Source organism: Lathyrus oleraceus, chromosome 6 (genome assembly GCF_024323335.1).
Source record: "Lathyrus oleraceus cultivar Zhongwan6 chromosome 6, CAAS_Psat_ZW6_1.0, whole genome shotgun sequence".
Lineage (NCBI taxonomy): Eukaryota > Viridiplantae > Streptophyta > Magnoliopsida > Fabales > Fabaceae > Lathyrus > Lathyrus oleraceus.
The window spans coordinates 275,419,049-275,440,805 of NC_066584.1; the positions used below are offsets into that span (position 1 = coordinate 275,419,049).

The window sequence follows — 21,757 nt, forward strand, 5'->3', positions numbered from 1 at the left end:
GATTACTTGGGCAGTGTTCAGAGAGAGATTTCTGAGGAAGTACTTTCCAGAGGATGTCAGAGGAAAGAAAGAAATAGAATTCTTGGAATTGAAGCAGGGTAACCGGTCTGTTACTGAGTATGCTGCTAAGTTCACAGAGCTGTCAAAGTATTATACTCCCTATAGTGAGGCTACTGGGGAATTTTCCAAATGTGTGAAGTTTGAGAACGGGTTGCGTCCCGAGATCAAGCAGGCGATTGGATATCAGCGGATCAGGGTGTTTTCTGATTTGGTTGACTGTTGCAGGATTTTCGAACAGGATTCCAAGGCTAGAGCAGAGAGCTATCAGCAAAGGGTTGATAGGAAAGGTAAGAATCAGATTGATCGTGGAAAACCGTATGCAGCTGGCAAAGGTTTCCAGCGGCAGAGTGGGATGAAGAGGCCTAGTGGGGGAGACTCTAGTGCTCCTGTTAAGTGTTACAGATGTGGTCGGGCTGGACATCGTGTTCATGAGTGTACCAGTGCTGAGATGAAGTGTTTCAAGTGTGGAAAAGGTGGTCATTTGGCTGCAGAGTGTCGGTTGAAGACTGTGACTTGTTTCAACTGTGGAGAAGTGGGTCATATCAGTCCACAGTGTCCTAAGCCGAAGAAAGAGAATCAGTCAGGAGGCAAGGTCTTTGCTTTATCGGGTTCTGAGACTTCTGCAGATGATCGTTTGATCCGAGGTACGTGTTATATTAATGGCTTTCCTCTTGTAGCTATTATTGACACCGGTGCTACTCATTCCTTTATATCTTTGGATTGTGCTGTGAAACTTAAGTTAGAGATATCTGAGATGTATGGTAGTATGGTGATTGATACTCCTGCAAAGGGTTCAGTGACTATTACTTCAGTTTGCTTGAGTTGTCCTTTGAGTATTTTTGGTAGAGACTTTGGGATAGACCTTGTGTGTCTTCCACTAGTGCAGATTGATGTTATCTTGGGTATGAACTGGTTGGTGTTTAACCGAGTTTCTATTAATTGTTTTGATAAGACTGTGATATTTCCTGAGATTGAGGAAGGAAAGAGTTTGTTTCTATCAGCCAAGCAGGTGAGTGAGGAAGTAGCAGATGGGGCAGAGTTGTTTATGCTGTTAGCGACTTTGGAAGCTAAAGATAAACTAGTGATTTGTGATCTGGCTGTGGTGTGTGATTTTCCTGATGTGTTTCCTGAAGAAGTGAATGAATTGCCGCCAGAGCGTGAAGTTGAGTTCTCGATTGATTTGGTACCTGGTACTAGACCGATATCGATGGCTCCGTACCGTATGTCTGCTGTTGAGTTAGCTGAATTGAAGAGTCAGTTGGAAGATCTGTTGGATAAGAGATTTATTCGTCCGAGTGTGTCACCGTGGGGTGCACCAGTATTGTTGGTTAAGAAGAAAGAAGGTACTATGAGGTTGTGTGTGGACTACAGGCAATTGAATAAAGTGACGATCAAGAATCGGTATCCTTTGCCGAGGATTGATGATTTGATGGATCAATTGGTTGGTGCGAGTGTGTTCAGCAAAATAGATTTGAGATCTGGGTATCATCAGATACGTGTGAAGACTGAGGATATTCAGAAGACTGCTTTCAGAACAAGGTATGGACATTATGAGTATTCTGTAATGCCTTTTGGTGTGACTAATGCGCCTGGAGTATTTATGGAGTATATGAATAGGATTTTCCATCCGTACCTAGACAAGTTTGTGGTAGTGTTTATTGATGACATTTTGGTGTATTCGAAATCTGAAGAAGAGCATGCTGAGCATTTGAGAGTGGTTTTAGAAGTTCTCCGAGAAAAGAAGTTATTTGCTAAACTCTCTAAATGTGAATTTTGGTTAGAAGAGGTTAGTTTTCTTGGTCATGTGATTTCAAGAGGTGGTGTTGCTGTTGATCCTTCTAAGATAGAAGCGGTATCTAAGTGGGAAGCTCCGAAGTCTGTTTCTGAGATAAGGAGTTTTCTTGGACTTGCAGGTTATTATAGGAAGTTCATTGAGGGATTTTCTAAGTTGGCGTTACCGTTGACGATGTTGACTAGAAAGGGGCAAGCGTTTGTTTGGGACTCCAAATGTGAAGAAGGTTTCCAAGAGTTAAAGAAAAGGTTGACTACTGCTCCTATCCTGATATTACCGAGTTCGTCGGAACTATTCGAGGTTTATTGTGATGCTTCATTGTTGGGTTTAGGTGGTGTGTTGATGCAGAATAAGCAGGTTATAGCTTATGCTTCGAGACAGCTGAGGGTACATGAGAGGAACTATCCGACGCACGATTTAGAGTTGGCAGCTGTGGTGTTTGTTCTGAAGTTGTGGAGGCACTATTTGTATGGGTCAAGATTTGAGGTTTTCAGTGACCATAAGAGTTTAAAGTATTTGTTTGATCAGAAAGAGCTGAATATGAGACAGAGGAGGTGGTTAGAATTTCTGAAGGATTATGACTTTGGTTTGAATTACCATCCGGGTAAAGCAAATGTAGTGGCTGATGCATTGAGTAGGAAATCATTGCATATTAATATGTTAATGGTTAGGGAATTGGATTTGATTGAGCAGTTTAGAGACTTGAGTTTGGTGTGTGAGAGTACTCACAATAGTGTTAAATTGGGGATGTTGAAGTTAACGAATGGTATTTTGGATGAGATCAGAGAGGGTCAGAAATCCGATATGCTTTTGGTTGATAAGCTGACTCTAGTGAATCAAGGTCAAGGTGGTGAATTCAGAGTTGATGAGAATGGTGTTTTGAAATTTGGTAATCGGGTGTGTATTCCGGATGTTACCGAACTTAAGAAGAGTATCCTTGAGGAAGGACATCGTAGTGGCTTGAGTATTCATCCTGGAGCTACAAAGATGTATCATGATTTGAAAAAGTTATTTTGGTGGCCGGGAATGAAGAAAGAAATTGCGAGTTTTGTTTATTCCTGTTTGACTTGTCAGAAGTCAAAGATTGAGCATCAGAAGCCGTCTGGGCTAATGCAACCGTTGGCTATTCCAGAGTGGAAGTGGGATAGTATCAGTATGGATTTTGTTTCTGGTTTGCCGAGGACAAGTAAGAATTTTGAGGCTATATGGATAATTGTTGATAGATTGACGAAGTCGGCTCATTTCATTCCGATCAGAATGGATTATCCGTTAGAGAGATTAGCCGAGTTGTATATTGAGAAGATTGTAAGTTTGCATGGTATTCCGTCTAGTATTGTTTCGGACAGAGATCCTAGATTTACATCGAAGTTCTGGGAAGGTTTGCAGAGGGCTTTGGGAACTAAGCTGAGATTGAGTTCTGCATATCATCCGCAGACTGATGGTCAGACTGAGAGGACGATTCAGTCATTAGAGGATCTTTTGAGAGCTTGTGTTTTGGAAAAAGGAGGTGCTTGGGATTGTTACTTACCTTTGATTGAGTTTACCTACAACAATAGTTTTCATTCGAGCATTGGTATGGCACCGTTTGAAGCTTTGTATGGTAGGAGATGTCGGACGCCTTTATGTTGGTATGAGTCCGGTGAGAGTGCTGTGGTTGGACCGGAGATTGTTCAACAGACTACAGAAAAGATTAAGATGATTCAGGAGAAGATGAGAATTGCTCAGAGCCATCAGAAGAGTTATCATGATAAGAGGAGGAAGTCACTTGAGTTCCAAGAGGGAGATCATGTGTTTCTTCGTGTTACTCCGATAACTGGTGTTGGTCGAGCTTTGAAGTCGAAGAAGTTGACACCTCGATTTATTGGTCCTTATCAGATTTTGGAGAGGATAGGAGAAGTAGCCTATCGTATCGCTTTACCGCCATCGCTTGCGAATTTGCATGAGGTTTTTCATGTGTCTCAGTTGAGGAGGTACATTCATGATCCGTCGCATGTAGTCCAAGTAGATGATGTACAGGTGAGAGATAACCTGACTGTTGAAACATCACCTATGAAGATCGAGGATCGAGAGTTGAAGCAGTTGCGGGGTAAAGAGATTGCCTTGGTGAAGGTGGCTTGGGGAGGACCAGCAGGTGGCAATGTGACTTGGGAACTGGAGAGTAAGATGAAGGAGTCTTATCCGGAGTTGTTCGCTTGAGGTATGTTTTCGAGGACGAAAACTCTTTTAGTGGGGGAGAGTTGTAACACCCCGATAATAATATAATAATTATTTAAATTAAGTTAATAATATATTTATTAATTTAATTAGATAATTGGATTATTATTATTATTATTTTTGAATAATAATTATTGGGATAATTATTTATTGGAATAAAATAAGTTGGAATAATAAAAAGTCCCATTTGTGGTAAAAAGGGTTTTCACGTGAAAAGGAAGAGAGAAGCGGCTGAAAGTGGAAAAAGGCAAAGAGGCAGAGCAAAAGAAGAGGAAAAGCTTGAAGCTAACGGAAGTGCCGGATTAACTTAGGTAAGGGGGTTTATCATCGATTAACGGGTATTATGGGATAGTATGTGATGGGTAGTGAGAAACCATTGAAATTGCCTCTGATTGAATGATATATGTGATGAACTTGTGACTTATTGATGAACGAATTTGGGTGATGATTGATGAGAAATTCGTAGGAATTAGAGGTAGAAAGGTTAACAATTTGTGAAATCGAAAATGTATGATTCGTGTTAGATGTTATGTGTAATATTGTGTGAATTTTGGACTGTGGAAGGGTAAGTTTGGATAGATCTCGTAGCAGAGAAAGCCATTGCAGATCTGAGAGTTCTGGTTTCTGGTCATACGCGTATGGCACTAGGCAATACGCGTATGAGATGGCTGGTACGCGTATGGCACTAGGCAATACGCGTATGGATGAGGAAGATGATGTTTTGAACGTGTTTTGGTCTCTGTTGGTACGCGTATGGGAATGTGATACGCGTAGCATACGCGTATGGGCGTGGGCATTACGCGTATGGATTTGGTCAGGCGTGGGCAATACGCGTATGGGCATAGGCAATACGCGTATGGGCAGAATTGTGATTTTTCTGTGCTGTTGTTGTGCAGTTTTTGGTTGTTTAGGCTGAGTGATGTACTTAGCTGATGTATGATGTAGCAGGGATCATCTCCCGTTGTTTTGAGTAGTATAGGTATTAGTAGAATGTGCTAATACTGTATTTGATTATGTGGCATGATGTGATATGCTTTTGTGATAAAATGTATTAATGATGTGTGATGATAAGCATGATGCTGTGAATGTATCAGTTATGTATGCATTTGTGAATAGACTGTTTTATGGCTTAGAGTGTGAGCTTATGTCTATTCTTGAATTGTTGCTGTTGTTGTTGCATTGCTAGGTGATTAGCATGCTTATTCTAGCCTTCGGGGCTGTAGCTAATTCCCATGGTGAGGAATTAGTGAGTGAATCATGGTGGGTTTGTTGTTGATGTTTGCATGCTAGATGATTAGTGTGCATAGTCTAGCCTTCGGGGCTGTAGCTAATTCCCATGGTGAGGAATTGGTGAGTGAGTCATTAGATCTCAAATGAGTGGGACTAGTGAGCTTAGTAGCCGTATCTGGATTTGATCGGTAAGCTTGAACTGTATGTTCAAGAATAGTCGGTACCGCATGTGTGGAGTCTCATTTCATAATGAATGTATGGCATATAATATGAATGGATGTATTCCAGTATTATATGTGTGTTATGTGTTGTGTTGTTGATGTTGAGTATGGTTGAGAGTATACATATGCTATATATATTACTGTTGAATATGACGTTTGAACGGATATTGCCGTTGCTGAGTGCGTAGTCTGATTAGGGTGAATTGATGTGTTATTTACTTAGCATTACATGTTGTTCTATAATGCTTATTATATTGATTGAGGAACTCACCCTTACATCTATTTTTCAGGTAACGAGCAGTGAGTTGAGTAGAAGCTAGTGCTATGGAGTCTAGTGTCGTCCTTAGTGGGTCATGCTCTGGTAGATGTAACATCGGGAGGGAATGTTTGACTATGTTTTAATTTAGTTGTTGATTCAACTTTACATGTAATGTAGTACATGATTTGAATGTCGATGTTTTGTACCCGCTGCGAATTATGCAAAAGAGTCTTATTTTGATTTAATAAATGAGCATGACAGATTGTTTTGATAAATGTTGTGAAATGATTGTGTGACACCCTTCGGGGCATAATTACTCTGATTGATATGTTATTATTTTAACTAGATATTTTGGGGTATTTAGAAGGGTGTTACAAAAGGTTCAATAGAACAATCTTGGAAAAGGTGAGATGCATGTTGGTTAGTGTTGGCTTGAAGAAGATTTTTTTAGCATAAGTTGTGATGGATGTTTCTTACCTGATAAAGACACTTGAAGAAGTTTGGTTAGGACATCCTCCAAACTTGGATAGACTTAGGGTATTTGGTTGTGTAGCTTATGCTCACATCGAGCAAGACAAAGTGGAACCAAGGGTTGCGAGATGCATGTTCCTTGGATATCCTAAAGGTGTTAAGGCCTATAGATTGTGGTGCTTGGAACCGGGCACCAAGAAATGCATTACTAGTCGTGATGTAGTCTTCAATGAAATTGAGATGACATTTAAGAAATTTGATGATACTTACACAAAGCCAAGAATCTTTAAAGAATAGTATGATCAGGAAGAGGTTCCTATCGAGGTGGAGAATATAAAGTATGAAGTGGACAATAATTAAGTAAACCAAGATGACATTGTAGAAGAATTACAAGATGTTGAAGAAAATGAGGAAACTGAAAATGACTACTTGTTAGCTATGGACAGGACTAGGAGAATCATCAAGACACCTCATATACTTGATTATGTTGATCTTATAGCCTTTGCCCCTATCTCTACAAGTGAAGTTCTGGATGAAGAACCTAGAGACCACAAAGATGCTATGAGAAGAAAATATATAAAGAAGTGGTTGAAAGTCATGGATGATGAGATAAAGTCTCTTCATGATAAAAACACTTAGAATCTGATCAAGAAACTTGTAGGGGCTAGATTAGTCAGCTGCAAGTGAATATTCAAGGTAAAATAAGAAAAGGGAAAGGAGGATTATGTGTGTAAGTTGAACAAGTGACAATATGGCCTAAAACAATCTCCTAGAAAATAGAATATGAGGTTTGACAAACTCATGGCACACATAGGTTTCACAACGAGTCAGCTTGATGATTGTGTCTATTTAGATTCCTCTATGAAAATTGTTTTGTCATGTTATTACTCTATGTGGATGACATCCTTATAGCATGCAACTGTGTTGAAGAAATAATGAGGATAAAGGGGGAAATCAACCAGGAATTTGAAATGAGTGATCTTAGAGCTACCACAATGATCTTAGGCCTTGATATCAAGAGGGATATGAAGCACTCTAGGTTGTGCTTATCTCAAGAGATGTACCTAAGGAAGATTCTTGACGGGTTTGGAATGTCAAACTCAAAACCTGTCACAACTCTTATAACCCAACAATTCAAGCTAAATGGCACATAAACTCCAAGTATTGAAGTTGAAAAGGCCTATATGGATATTTTATCACATACTAGCATAATAGGTTCTTTGATATATGTTATGGTTTGCAGCATGTTAGACATAGCATATGTTGTGAGCATTGTAAGCAGGTACATGGCTAACCCTGGAAAGGCTCATTGACAAGCTTTGAAATGGATCCTAAGATACATAAAAGGATTCCTAAGCAGGGTCCTAATTTATGGTGGAGCCAGGGATCGTGATGACCAAGGGGAAATCGAAGGGCTTGTGGACTCTGGTTATGTAGGATGTATGGACACCAGAAAATCTCTTTCTAGATATATTTTCACTATATTTGACACAATAATCAGTTGGAAAGAAACACTTCATAAGGTTGTAGTCTCTATCAACCACTGAAGTAGAATACATTGTCCTTACTCAAGTTATCAAATCAGCATTGTGGCTGAAAGATTTTGCTAAGGAATTGAAGCTTCAAGACCAAGTAATCATTGTCCATCATGACAGTCAAAGTGTCATATATCTGTCCAAGAATTCATCTTACCATGAAAGGACTAAACACATTAATGTTAAATTGTATTTTGTTAGAGAAATAATTAAAAGAGGTGAAGTAAAAGTGATGAAGTTGTCAAGTGATCATAATGTTGCTAATATGATCACAAAATCCTTGTGAAGTTGTAACTTTTTTCATTTCCTACAATTGATAAATCAACATGATGATTGTTGATCTGTATACCGTTGGAGTTTGTTCTACGATGGAGTTTTGTAGCTTATGATTGTAGCAAACTCCACCATCTAACTAAAACTAATAAGCTAATATACATGCACAGGTATATGATATAACTAAAATTCACTTCTATTAGTTAATTAGTTAGTTTTGACTAGATATATAAATATACATTTATTCTCTCTTGTAAAGATAAAAAAATTAGTATTCAATTGTAAACAATTTTCATTTGTGTAATTGAATGAACCACAGTAAGCATTCTCGATCTAACTTGTGAATTCACATTGTCTTTCTTCTTTAACTTTCCTTTTCATTAACATTTTATCAAATATTTGGTTGCATTGAATCACAACATTTATGTTAATTTTAAAATAAAAATTAATTTAATAATTATAATAATATACAAATATTATATAATCACTAGTATATTAATTAAAAAATATTCTTTTATGTCAATATATATATATATATATATATATATATATATATATATATATATATATATATATATATATATATTATTGAAACTGCTATTTTACTAAACATTTCAATAAATTTATCAATTATTAATCATCAATTATAAATCAATTATAAATGATCAATTATTAAATATCAATAATTAGTTATAAATTATCAAATGACTTATCAATTATCAAAATTTCTTTACCAATTAGAGTGTATGAATATGACTTAAACTGTCCTTTTGTTTTAAAAGGGGTTAGTGGGTCAAATATAAAACATTAGCTATACTATTAAACAAAATCACTTTCATGAACACTTACAAATTATCTTTAAGTTTTAGAGCTTCTATGCAAATTAAAAAGGAAATAAATAACATAAGAAAGTTGGTATAGTTCTTGAATGTGAGTGAGCAACAATGTCCCAGAAAATTTGTAGCAAACATAAAAGCTCTTTAATCCGCACAGCTCTGGTTGTTGGAAGTTTAAAAGCAAACTTGTGTTACTTCTCCATAGACCTTAGGGTCTATATTTAATTAAATACTTATTACCTTCTAAATTATTTTTCTATAACTTTATTATATAAGAATGGAGAGTTTATGAATATGAAAATCAAATAAACAGTGATAGAGAACACACAACACTTAATATTTGGTCCCAATCACAAAATGTCTTATACTTTTCTATGGCCAAAGTGGGTCCCACAAAAGGCCAACTATCAACACCTAAACATGAGTATTTTAGAAGGATTCTGCTAGTTGTTGAAGCATTTCTCACATGTTCTCTGATCTAACTCATTTCACGTTAACCATGAATTGTAATCACCAAAACACCCTTGACCACTACAATGGACATGTATATGTAATGTTCCCAAATGTGGTAATACACTTATCATGGAGAGTTCCTTCTATGCTTCTTCTCACTCAAACAAACAGCCTTGAGCCCTTTACCTAACAACATTATATATGGCCCCCCAAACATCCCTCTCAAACTGTTAGTTAGTTAGATTTTCTTTTGAGCCGGCCAAAGACCCAATAACGAAAAGTTTCATTCATCAGTACAAAATTATAAAGTGTTGAAGTTACCTTAAGACTCGCACTCAATCCATATCACGCCACGTTCACGCCGGGAAGCATGAGACATCTCTAACCATCTCTCAAATATAAAGTATCCCTCGCGTAATATGAGGTACGTCAGTTAAGAGTTTTGTATTGAATAATATATTATCTGAACATATATTTATATATGAAACAATCTTCACTTTACAAGTTTTATAGCGATGAGTTAAGTTGAAGTACAAATTTAAGATAGTATCATAGCTAAATACGTATTTACATGGGGACCATAGTATTGAAAGAAATTTTATCAAATACAGATATGAAAGAGATCTACCCTTCATTTGGTTGTTTTCTTGTGACTTGTTGAATGTTGATACTATGCATGTTTTGACAGTGATGGGGAAGACAGGTAAATGGTTTAGGAATCTTTTGAAAGGGAAGAAAGACAGAGAAAAGGAGAAGATAGATTGTGGAAATGGAACAGAAAATCCAACTACTCCAATCTCAGCAACACCCAAGGAGAAAAGAAGATGGAGTTTCAGAAGATCATCTGCTTCCAAGGAAGTTCATGTTGCAGAATCAAGTGTCGCTTCTTTGGTGCCATTACAAACTGTCATGGATTCTCAGAGTTATCAGAGGAAGCATGTTATGGATGTTGCCGCTGCTGATGGTGTGATCTTCTTGAGTTCTTGTTCCAATGGAGGAACTAGAAGGAGTATCGAAGTGGCTTCTGCTATTAAAATTCAATCTGTCTTTAGATCTTACTTGGTATGTAACATCATGGGAAGTTAGTTTTCTGTTACATTCTAGTCTCATGGACTGGTGTATTGTATGTTTGTGAATATGTTAAATATGTTTCTTTTAGAATTTAAGTTTGAGTTCAACCCTACAAAATCAATTTGAAAGGTGACGATTAGTCGTTTCATTTGTTAGTACAATACATCTATGCTCAAGATTTGATATCTAGAGCGTGACCTGAGTGGTCTAATGCGGGTGACCCGACAGTTGTGGCCCAATAGATTTTTGAGTTTGGCTTATCTCAACTCTACAAAACTAATTTGTCTGATAACACCGTCTCTCTGTCTCTGCTTATAAACATATTTTCGGGTCATATTGTACTCTTACCAATTTTTGTTGTGTCTCTGCTTCTAAACATATTTTCGGGTCATATTGTACTCTTAACAATTTTTGTTGTTTTGATAACAGGCGAGAAAGGCATTGTGTGCTCTTAGAGGAATAGTGAAGCTGCAAGCACTAGTAAGAGGTCATTTAGTGAGAAAACAAGCAACTGAGACACTAAGATGCATGCAAGCTTTGGTCTTAGCACAAGCAAGAGCTTGTGCTCAAAGGGTTAGAATGTTATCAGAAGAAAAGGCTAATCAAAAGCATACAACCTGCAGAAAAGCCACAGAGGACAGCTTATTCATGCATATGTACAATGTAAGTTCAATTCTGCTGCTAACTATCTTTCAAATCGTAGATTGAATTTTTCTGATTTGAATATTATAATTGCATGTATCAATGCTGTGTGAGACCGATAGTGACACGTGTCAGACACCAGATTGAAGTGGGAAGTGTCATAGATATAGAACACAAGATTGTTATTCTTTTCATTAATGTTAAATGTGGTTTTTGTTCATCTAGGAAATGGAAAGAGGCTTAGAAGAGAATATAAAGACAGTGGAGATGGATGTTTGTGAATCCAAAGGTAACTCAAGAAACAGAAACAACACTACAAATCATGAACACCATGGATTCTCTAAACATAGAATTTCAGCATATTATTCACCAAATGGTTCATACTCAAAGAAAGAAAACTACAAATTATCACCAACACCATCCGCACGAACTGATTCAAGTCCAAAAGCATGCAGTGGATATTTCGAGGACGGTTCCTTCAGTACAGCACAGAACAGTCCCTATTACTACTCAGCAGTATCAAGAGCAGATGATTCAAAGCTTCCTTTTTCTTTCACTAGACAATCCTATGAAGAATCCATGACCAATGAATATCCATTTTTTCCAAATTACATGGCTAACACAGAATCATCAAGAGCTAAAGTAAGATCACAGAGTGCACCGAAGCAAAGGCCGGACTCGTACGAGAGGCAACCGAGTCGGCGAAGAGTTTCTGTGGAAGGAAGAAATGTTCCAAGGCCAGTGAGGATGTTGAGATCATCTTCACATGTTGGTGCCACTGCACAAAACTATCAGTATCCATGGTCTATAAAGCTTGATAGATCCGCAGCTTCACTCAATGACAATGAGTGTGAATCTACAAGTACAGTACTAACAAACTCTAACTATTGCAGATCTCTTGTTTCATATAATGTGAGTATTTAACTTTCTCATATGTTTACTCATTTGTTTAGTAATAATACAATATCTGACGAAACCGTCGCTGCTTGTTTTGGCTGCAGCCTCATGGACCAAGCTATTGATAAATGACAAAGCACCTTCCAGTAAAACAAAGGGTTAGATCCATTTTGCAGGAACTCCAAAAAAAATCTAGAGTTCTTCTGCAGAGTCCTTCTTGCACACTTTAAGCAAGTAACAGTCTTGGTCCTCAAAATTCTAGAGTTCTTGCAAGGGACTAAAGTGTAGTTCCAATTTTGAGTTTTTTTCTTCTATGAATTGTGGATTACAATGTGAGAAAACATTTAACAGGTTGATGAACAGGGTATAGACTTCCCAAGTAAGGTATTTCCTAACAGTCGGAGCATAATGAAACAGAGTCGTATAAAAATTTTATCGATAGAATATAACAAAATTGTTATTTCACTTAAATTAGAGAATACAAAAATCAAAACAAGTGCTACAAAAAATCCGCTCCATTTCATTTAACCACAGAATTCAGATACAATAATACAATCTACATCTACTGCTTCCAAACTAGCCTCAGCAATGATAAACAAACCGTTGTCCAATCTCCACAATACTAGAGTAGATTATGAGCAATCAAACAATTTATAATTGCCAAGAAAATGTAACTCATTGAAAGCTTAATATAATTGCCAAAAAAATGTAACTGGTTGAAAGCTTAGATAATTCTAAAAACAAATGAATAAAACAAAAATATGAAGAACATCTTGCCAGCAATATGTTACATTCCAGGGAGACAACAAAACATAAGCACTGAAACTTCCTGTGAACCTATCATTTTTATAAGTATTCGCCAAAAATGAGTAGAGTATATTAAGATCGGGAAGTCTTTTCTTTGAATAAGCGAGGAACAACTTCATGAGAACCAATGTCCAGAATTTCGGGATCCCTGAAAATAACAAATTATACAGTCTGAAATTAAGTTTACGCAATCAAATGTTAAGTTCATAACAGCAAAATTTGCATACTAACTATTCAAAGGAGAAAAAAGAAAACAAAACTGCTGAAGTTCACCTATAAGTACATTTTAGGATCCTATAAGTAGGCATTGAAAATAAAGCAGATTGTAGAAAACCAATACTGTAGGCATTAATCCTTTGCAAAAAAAAATTGTTTTGATAGAAGAGTCTATCCTAGCAATATTACCAACCACAAAGTACAAAAATCATATAGTAAAACAAGTGTATGCAAAAAGGGTGGGAGAGAAACCTGCACAGTGTCTGTCCCTTTTCAATCGAACTGGGAATAAACCACAACTTTCTCAGGGAAGGAGACTCAAATTGAACAAAGAAACCATCATTCTGTGCATGTTTCCATTTCCTTGATCCTTGGCCTTTCCAGACCTGCAGACACAGAATGTCATTTAAGAAACTCATGTTGATCAAGACTTTGCAATTCTAACTGAAAGACAACAAGCAATCCATCTGAACCACATATTTAACCAAAAAAGCATGACCTTCAATTGAATTTTTCAATTAATTATGGAATTTTAACAACCTATGTTGTGTTCTGTAAAAGATTTACCCTTATTTAATGCATTAAGAAATCAAAAGTTACCTGTGGATAAGCAATGATGTTTTTAGCAGTCACTAAGCAGGCTGCTTTGGAGAAAGACTCCTCGGCATACTGCCTAAGAAATGAAAAGCAGCTGCTGTGTGTTTCTGGTGTTTCAAAGGCCTGGAAAATGAAATGAGATACAATATTAAAAATCAAAATACCATATGAGGGAATTTTGTCGAGTTTATTTTGATAATTTTAAGCCAACAAGATAGACAAACCCAAATGTGCATGTATATTTAGCTTACAGTTTATAAATTATATATTGAAGAATACAAAGAAAGGAAACTGCGATAAAAACCTAGTAAACCACAATGAACGAAGACTATTTGAAAGTTTAATATGAAAATATATACCTTATCAATGTTCACAATTGGGGGATACTTATCGGTCTGCGTCTTTTCTTTGTCAGGGAGAAAGTGAACTCTAGCATCTACTGAAGAAGTTTCATGCCATGATTTTACAGCAGTTTCCATGGTCTCAACAAGAAACGAGAACTTGTCTTTCCAGCTTTCTTCAGATCCATACTTTTCAGACTGCAGGGGGAGATCATTTCAATCCTCACTTTGAACAATTTTAAAATGATATATACCATGTAGATTAGTGAACCTTTAATCACCTTAAATTACAATATAAGTCACGACAAACCCAAAGTTAAAAGAAGCAAATAAAACAGAACAACTCAGAAACCAAATTACATAAAAAGGAAAGATATATAGTTTTGACATTCTGTTTTTAGGTCTTTTTCCTGTTTTTGAGAATTCGGTCTTCAATGTTGATATACTGTCTATTTATTAATGTTACACTCCTTTCTCAACTCTTATTACAGGTTTTGTATTTGTTATTTTCTTTGCCCTGGTGATTTGAACCCAGAACCTTACTTTAAAAATTCCTATGTGATGAACCAGGTTTGAGTTAGTAGCAAGCCCTTTACTTGAGAACTCTTAAAATGAGGCGCTGGATTCGAATTTTGGGGAGGCAAAGAAAAGACCAAATACAAAATCCATAATAAGAGCAGAGAAGGGTTAAATTAAAGAGGTGCAAAAGGCGAAGCATGCCTTCTTAGGCCCATTGTACCAAACAACAGGGAAATAGATAGAGCTGCAAAAAAAAATTGGATTCAAGCGGGGTGGATGAAAGGGGAGAAAGCCTCAAGGGTTTTTTGGGATAAAAAGGTACTGGTCAAACTAACAACAGCAACAGCTAAGCCTTATCCCACTAAGTGGAGTCGGCTAAAGGGAAATTTTTATCGTACAACTATAAGAACATCAATGTTGTATAGGACAGAGAGTTGGGCAGTAAAATGTAACACGGGAGTAAACTTAGTGTAGCAGATATGTGAATGCTACACTGAGATGTGAATGTTACACTGGGTGTGTGGAAAATAAAAAAACTAGATGGGATAGGATTAGGAATGATAGTATTAGAGACAGTGTTAAAGTAGAAAATATGGTTGAATCTAGACTTAAGAAGTAGTTTAGGCATGTGTGGAGGAGACTTGTAGATGACGCAATAAGGAAAATAGATCATATGGAGAGTAGCTCAGTTGCCATGTGTAGAAGACCAAGAAAAACTAAAGGAGAAAATATCACGAAAGAACTAGAAGTCAATGTTTTGGTTACAGATGTGACTATGTGATAGAGATTATAGTGTCAAGTCAATTGATCCATATAGCCACCTCCCCTAGCACAGTCAGGACATACGTGATTACGTTCAATTTATCCACTTTTTCAAATTATTACCGGTATCGACATGTCAATGTTTCGATGTTGTGTCCGGTATTCGTGTATATGCTTCATAGCCCCCAGGTGGGATAAGGTTTGGTTCTTGTTGTATACGTATTAATTTATCACTAATCTCGGTGTCATTAAGGTCATCTTTGTATAATTTGGGTTATTTGGAGCTTTAAGTAATCTAGGATTGTTCATCATCAAGCAAGATAGCAGCTATGTATGAATTTCATACTTCAGACTTCATTTAAGAATGAAACTTGTGTCTAGAATCTAGGTTGTCGATAGCGCGCTATTGCATAGCAGTACAAGACCTCGGCGCCACGCTTTTGGGCTGCTAACCGCTATCCGCAATAGCGGAAATAGCAGCCTCTATTTGTGAAGTCGTGGCAGCGCTATAGCGGTTCTGTAGCAGTTTATAGACCGCTATTGTGAAGATGAGGGCAATGTTGTAAGTTTGAATTTTTTTTCAATGCAAATTGGTATTTTTCACTTTTATTTGACTAACATTAAGCGCTCCTAGCGATGCTCTATGTCATTTCCAATTCTCTCTTCACTCAAATCAGCAAGCGGTGGATCTAATTTGCCGTTCTCTTTCTCTCTCTCTCTCTCTTAGCAAATTTTCTTCTTCCACATTCTTCTCAACCTAAAAATCAGCAAGTGGTGGATCTTTCTCATCCATTCTTTCACATTCCTCTTCACCTATTCACCTTTTTCTTCACTTTCTCATTCACTTACATCTATTTCTCCTGTGTTTTGCTGATTTCTCATCTATTTGGTTTTGGGAGAAGAGGATTTGACTTGGGCAGTTGTTGGTAATGCCGCTGGGCTAATGAACCAGCAAGAGTTACTAGACATAACTCTAGACTTGCTACATTAGTGTCTAATGGAGATGAGGAGTTGGAGGTGGAAGAAGAAGAGTTTGAAACTGAATCAAGTGATGAGCAAGATGATATTAATGTGGTAAAACTTAGAAGTGAAGATGAGACGGATGTGATTTAGTCATTTTGTTTACGTTTGTTTACGCTTATAATTTGGTTTAGTCATTTTGAGCGCATTAATGATTTGATTTTGATGGGAACTTATATTGTGGTTCGGTTGGAATTTATGTATATTGTTGCAACTTTTGTTTTTAAGGCATTATGTATGTTGTTGGAACTTTTTTTTAAGTATTTATGTACATGTTACGTATTTACTTTGGTTTTTAAAGCTAACAATAGCGGTCATCCCGCTATCCGCTATACCGCTATAGCATTTTGGGGGTCCGGCGTAGCGCCGCTATCCGAGATTAACAACCTAGCCTAGACCTATTTGTATTTCACCCTCCTTTTGTCTATCTCCCTAAATTATCTTCTACCCTTTCTCCTATACTCTTTCTACATAATAAATTTTAGTGATAAATAATACTACCTTCGTTCCTTTATATAAGAGACAACTCAGTTTTTAAGTTCATTGAATAACCAATGTATTTGGTCAATTTGTAGACTAGATACGTTGATTGTTCAATGAATTTAAAAAATGACTTGTCTCTTATATAAAGGAACGAAGGTAGTACTAATTAATAAAAAAATATAATCTTATAGAGCACATACTAGTTGAGCACTATTAGCAATATAACCGGAACAAAAGGAGTGTTGGCAACACAGACATTCTAACACACCCTCGTCTATCAGTTAAAATTCACAAGGGCCCCACCAAAATTGTATAGGACCCACATAATTTGGTGTCTCTTATGAATTCAACCAATAGAAGAGAGTGTGTTGGGATGTGTGTGTTCTTAGCATTATTCACCAGAACAATTGTACTAACCAATTCAGGTTTCAATGTATCTAAATGTTTGGCCATGTCAACATTTGATCTCATATTCTCCACTTCTTGAGCTCGCTTGCTATCTTTCGCTAGTTGGTTTATCTTCTTTATCTTTTTTGATACTTCTTGACTTTGTGGGTTATACTGCGAAGCGATCTGAAAGGAAGCTAATGCCTACAAATATTTACACAAGCAGATGTATCAGAATCAAAAATCCAAAATTTAGCCTATCTCGGAACAACAGTGATTTGTTCAAAATCCGCTATGCTATAGCCGTTGTTTGACAACCTTGATCAAAAGTTCGGAAAAAAGACAGTTGTCAATTACTACATTATAAAATGCTTACATCATCATATCGTTTCAAGGCCTCCAATATGCACCCCCTCCGGAAATGTCCCTGGAAGTGTATTCAAGTAGAATCACTGATAAGTGTATTTTTAAGGGTACAAACACTAACATTAAGAAAAGATGAAAAAGAAAAACATCTTACCTTTTCCCATTGGGGCTTTAATTTAATAGTCATGTCAGCATCATCGAGAGCTTTGTTAAGCTTATCCAATTGCAGCAATGCTGCAGCACGGTTACTGTCACACAACGTATGCACAGAAAATGGATCAGCATAAGATACTTATGGATTGGGTTAGCATGACATATTCCACAATTTAAATACATAAATCCAAAACCACTCATTTTGCTCAAAGAAATTGCACTGAACAATTAACTTCAATGGCATGTTGAATCATGAAGTAGACTTTCGAAACATCACACACAAGGTAAAAGCATGATCTGTTTCTGTTCATCAATAACAATACAGTTTAAAATAATATAAAGATAGTTCCAGCACATAGCAGAGGCCTATGAAGTTTACATGGAGGACTATTTAGTTACGAAACAAGACGTGCAACCGCCAGAGATTATAGTTCCTTTAGAATAAAAGGAAACAAGATCCTACACCACCAGGCAATTAATATTATATGGATAGGAATAGGATGGCAGGATACAATATATGTAAAGGAAATGAAAGGCACTCACTGGAACTCGCTCTTTAAACTCTGGTTATGCCGATTCTCTACTACAGTGACAGTGACTTTTTTACAGAATAATGTATCCATTCAATAAATAAGGTTCACGTACATTCAAGGCACAAGTCTTGACTCAGTCAAAGACTTGGAGGTTAAGGAAACGTCGCCAATTTTGAGAGGGTGCACACAAGGGATGCCTATTTACAGGGTCAGTCGCTTAGATTGGGGGGCTATTTGCACCATGTTATTTCAACAAAACTCAGTATACTAACCCAATAATCGGCATCCGAGTGTCATCGAGTACATTACAACCCAGTAAATAAGCTCAGCATAAAAAGTTTGAGTAAGCTTCTCAACAAAGAAAGGAAAATTAAAAGAATCTTGTAATAACTAAGAGTTTCTTAAACAACTGCTCCTACATCTTTAATTTCAGAAACTCCTACATTTAACTTATCTATAAATATTTATAAGGTTAAAACAAAATTTCAGTAAGTACTTAATTGAGAAGCTCTCATGAGCTAAAAGCTAATTAAAACTAGGCTACAAAGTCTACTAATCTGCAAGGCTTCACAACTGACAGAGAGAATCCTCTTTTACTTCTTAAGTGAAACAATAATCAAAATCCTGCTTGGATAAACAACTTAACTAAATACTTATCATATAAGTGCTTATATATAAGCTATTCAATAAAAAAAATTAAAATAAAATCAAACTATTTTCAAATAGCTATAAATTATTTTCATATGTTATCTTAAAGAATTTCTGAAAATAAGCTAAAAACAGTTCATGGGAATATCATATACTGTTTCCATAAGCCCTTCCAAATAGCCCTCACAAGTGCTTATACTAATAGATAAGCTCAAATAAGTTAATTCATAAAATTGTCATAACTCCAACCCAAATAACACCCTCCCTTGCCAAAACTACCCCTAAAACTCCAATTCTGAAACTGATCATAAACTAGCAATAAAACCTAACACTTCACAATCTATAACCATGAAGCAAAAAACCAAAAAAGATTCCCCTTTTGCTACAGAACAAATAAAAAAAAATAAAAAAATAAAAACTCGTAAGCCCAGATCGAGAAAACCATAATGCGGAGTCAGAGTTGCAGCAAAACTGAAACCCAACAACTGAATCAAGTGGAAAACAATACCCAAAAGAGAAAAGGTGGTAAATTTGAAAGAAAGAACAAAAGGTACCTATAAAGAGTGGGATTTGAAGGGTCTTTTTTGATGGCTTGAGTGTAGAGTGCAGCAGCTTTGAGATACTTGCCGGACTTAAAAAACTCGTTTCCTTGATCCTTCAGAGACACCTCCGAACTTGATCCTTCTTTTGTTTCAGCCATCGATGATGTTTGTTTCTTTCTTTTAGCTAATGAATAAAGTTTTTGATTGGATCGGTGGGAAAGATTTTGTAGGGTTTACTCAATTTTTGGGTCTTTCTTAAACCTTCCCTTCAGTTCTTCAATTCTTTTTGCTTAGGCTAATTATCCATTAACCAGTAACGTTTTTTTTAATTGCGTAATTAGTATGATATTTGATTTTTTTATATATAAGTATAATTTACTCTATTGCACTTAATTGGTTTATATTTTATCATATTTATTTTGTAACTTTTGTTTTAGTTAAATTTATTTTATTTTATTTTTTTAAGAAAAGAGGGCTTATATGTCCATAAATAAAAGATAACATATCACTTAATTTAGAAATAAAGATAAATTTTAGTAGGAATTCGCTCATAAAACGTTAAATTAAGACTTAGATCACATTCCATATTGACAAGTTTTTCTGCGCAAGTACTCGACTAACGATAAATATGAAAATTTTGCACCTCACAATCCACTTTGAGCAACTATTAAATTTGTTATGTCAATCGCATTCCAATTATACTACCATGTACAGAATCCAAAATGTTTTTGTTCTGCGTTGATCACATCGGCCCTAGCTGACCATCGAAACGGGATATCACTCCTTCCAAAATCTTCCTAACACACGAAGATTATCACTCTAACGATCACAAGAGACCTCAACTGCAATTACATCCAACGACTCTATGTAAATCACGGCTAACAAATAGTTAGTTTATTATCCACCTCTATATATAAATAGGTAAGGCGTCAAATTGAGGTAACAAGATTTAAGTTCAATTTAACTTCACTCTTCTTCCTCACATACTGACTTGAGCATTTGAGCTCTAACCTTGCAGATCACCTCACTTCACCATACCGGAAGCAACAATATGCCATCATTGTAGTTCATTCTCTCATTTCTGATTCCATAATAAAATAGTAGCGCCATTTGTCGGAATCGGCTTTGATTCCTATGATTTCTACGAATTCGCATTCTCTTTTAAACTTTGCTATTTGTAACCTCCTCCGATCAACGGACCGAAAACAGTTGCGGTCAAACGCTAAGATCCATCGTGTCTTGATTCACCCAAGCGCAATCTCAAATTCATTTTATGAGATTTTCAGATCTTCAGTTCATACAATTTTTAGTGATGGTTGGATCTAAAGCTACCATATCAGTCGTTGCGAGCGAAGCTGTTGTAGTTGCTCTAGCAGCAAACAATCCTCCACCTTTTCCTCCGCCGCAAAACGACCATATCCGATTCGAGCTTCACCAATAGCCAAATATATTCAAATTACCTTGATAGAGACTCATGTTTCGTCTTCGGTTACGCAACCTAAAGTCTTACCTGGCCTTCACACTTTACAAGTATGCGTCTGCATGCAAGGTGTTGATTAACTATTGAACAACATGTTTAACATTGTTCGGCATAAAAATCACACGCTCTTGATGTAAGGCTTTAGCACCTAGAAGAAAACCTTTATAACTCTCTTTCTCGCAAAAATACAATCCAAGAATTTGCTTCAAGAAAGACTCATGCTTTCGTCCCGGAACCATCCGAGACAAAGAGAGACGAGGCTCCTCGGTTGAAGGATTGGCGTAAGAGTATGAAGCATCAGACTCCCCCTTAGAGCCCTAGGGGAGATCGAGGAATTTATGTTTCTTCCCTGACTCAAGCAAAAATTCACTCGGAGAAGGTGTAACCAAAGCATCCGCTGTCAGTAAGAATCTTGGAGAGCAAGATTCCAAAATTCATGGAGAAGCCTTCCAAGTTTGGCAATTATATAGGAAAAAGAGATCCCGATGAGCATGTACAACTCGTGAATGATCGGTTGAGTTACTTCAGCATCGATGATGCATCCAAGTGCAAGTTGTTTGCATCAACCTTGGTCAGGTATGCCCGAATGTGGTTCAACAGTCTGGCCGATGGAAATATCGATTTTTGGGTGGAATTTTGTGAGAGTTTTTCTACGTATTTCACAGCCTGGAAGCGGCAACCTATAATTAAAGTTTCCCTAAGCGAGATCATCTAGAGAAAGAAAGAAAGTTTGCAATCTTACATTGATCGATTCACACAGGGCTCAATCAAGGTGGAGGGGACCCAAGAAGGTCTTCAATAATGGATCTTTGAGAATGGTCTTATGAAATATCATCCCTTCAGACAGAAGTTAGGGGAAAAGAAGGTAAAATATATCCAGGGAATGTTAACCATGGTTGAACCTTACATGATCCTGGAAGAAAAGATAACCACGTATTTTGACAACCAT

General features: G+C 36.6%; 2 protein-coding genes across 4 annotated transcripts; one reads left to right on the top strand and one right to left on the bottom strand.

Moving 5' to 3' along the window:
* The first annotated feature begins 9,306 nt into the window (after positions 1-9,306).
* On the top strand, positions 9,307-12,349 carry LOC127092157 (protein IQ-DOMAIN 19). Of its 3 annotated transcripts, none has more exons than XM_051030976.1 (5): positions 9,307-9,768; positions 10,033-10,406; positions 10,845-11,078; positions 11,283-11,919; positions 12,059-12,349. In XM_051030976.1, exons 2-5 carry the CDS (start codon positions 10,035-10,037, stop codon positions 12,115-12,117), a joined length of 1,302 nt encoding a protein of 433 aa, XP_050886933.1. In that variant the 5' UTR covers positions 9,307-9,768; positions 10,033-10,034; the 3' UTR covers positions 12,118-12,349. The 3 variants fall into 3 exon arrangements, with proteins under 3 accessions (XP_050886933.1, XP_050886932.1, XP_050886930.1); XM_051030975.1 differs by having other exon boundaries at positions 9,313-9,768; positions 11,283-11,969; XM_051030973.1 differs by lacking the exon at positions 9,307-9,768 and having other exon boundaries at positions 10,002-10,406; positions 11,283-11,969.
* Positions 12,350-12,454: 105 nt separating this feature from the next.
* Positions 12,455-19,658, bottom strand: LOC127092158 (U-box domain-containing protein 70). Its single transcript, XM_051030977.1, has 8 exons — positions 19,341-19,658; positions 17,607-17,700; positions 17,463-17,513; positions 17,117-17,290; positions 13,934-14,113; positions 13,578-13,697; positions 13,230-13,363; positions 12,455-12,909 (listed from the first exon to the last, which is right to left on the bottom strand). Exons 1-8 carry the CDS (start codon positions 19,484-19,486, stop codon positions 12,834-12,836), a joined length of 975 nt encoding a protein of 324 aa, XP_050886934.1. The 5' UTR covers positions 19,487-19,658; the 3' UTR covers positions 12,455-12,833.
* Positions 19,659-21,757: the final 2,099 nt, after the last annotated feature.

Bases quoted from the DNA above. Each gene is read 5' to 3' on its own strand.
- LOC127092158 (XM_051030977.1), bottom strand. From the start codon at position 19,486: ATGGCTGAAACAAAAGAAGGATCAAGTTCGGAGGTGTCTCTGAAGGAT. The intron at 14,114-17,116 runs GTTAGTACAATT...CTCCCCCTGCAG, and splicing joins ATACATTGAAACCTGAATTG to TCTGAAAAGTATGGATCTGA. The intron at 13,698-13,933 runs GTATATATTTTC...TTCATTTTCCAG, and splicing joins CAATTGTGAACATTGATAAG to GCCTTTGAAACACCAGAAAC.
- LOC127092157 (XM_051030973.1), top strand. From the start codon at position 10,017: ATGCATGTTTTGACAGTGATGGGGAAGACAGGTAAATGGTTTAGGAAT. The intron at 10,407-10,844 runs GTATGTAACATC...TTTTGATAACAG, and splicing joins CTGTCTTTAGATCTTACTTG to GCGAGAAAGGCATTGTGTGC. The intron at 11,970-12,058 runs GTGAGTATTTAA...TTTTGGCTGCAG, and splicing joins GATCTCTTGTTTCATATAAT to CCTCATGGACCAAGCTATTG.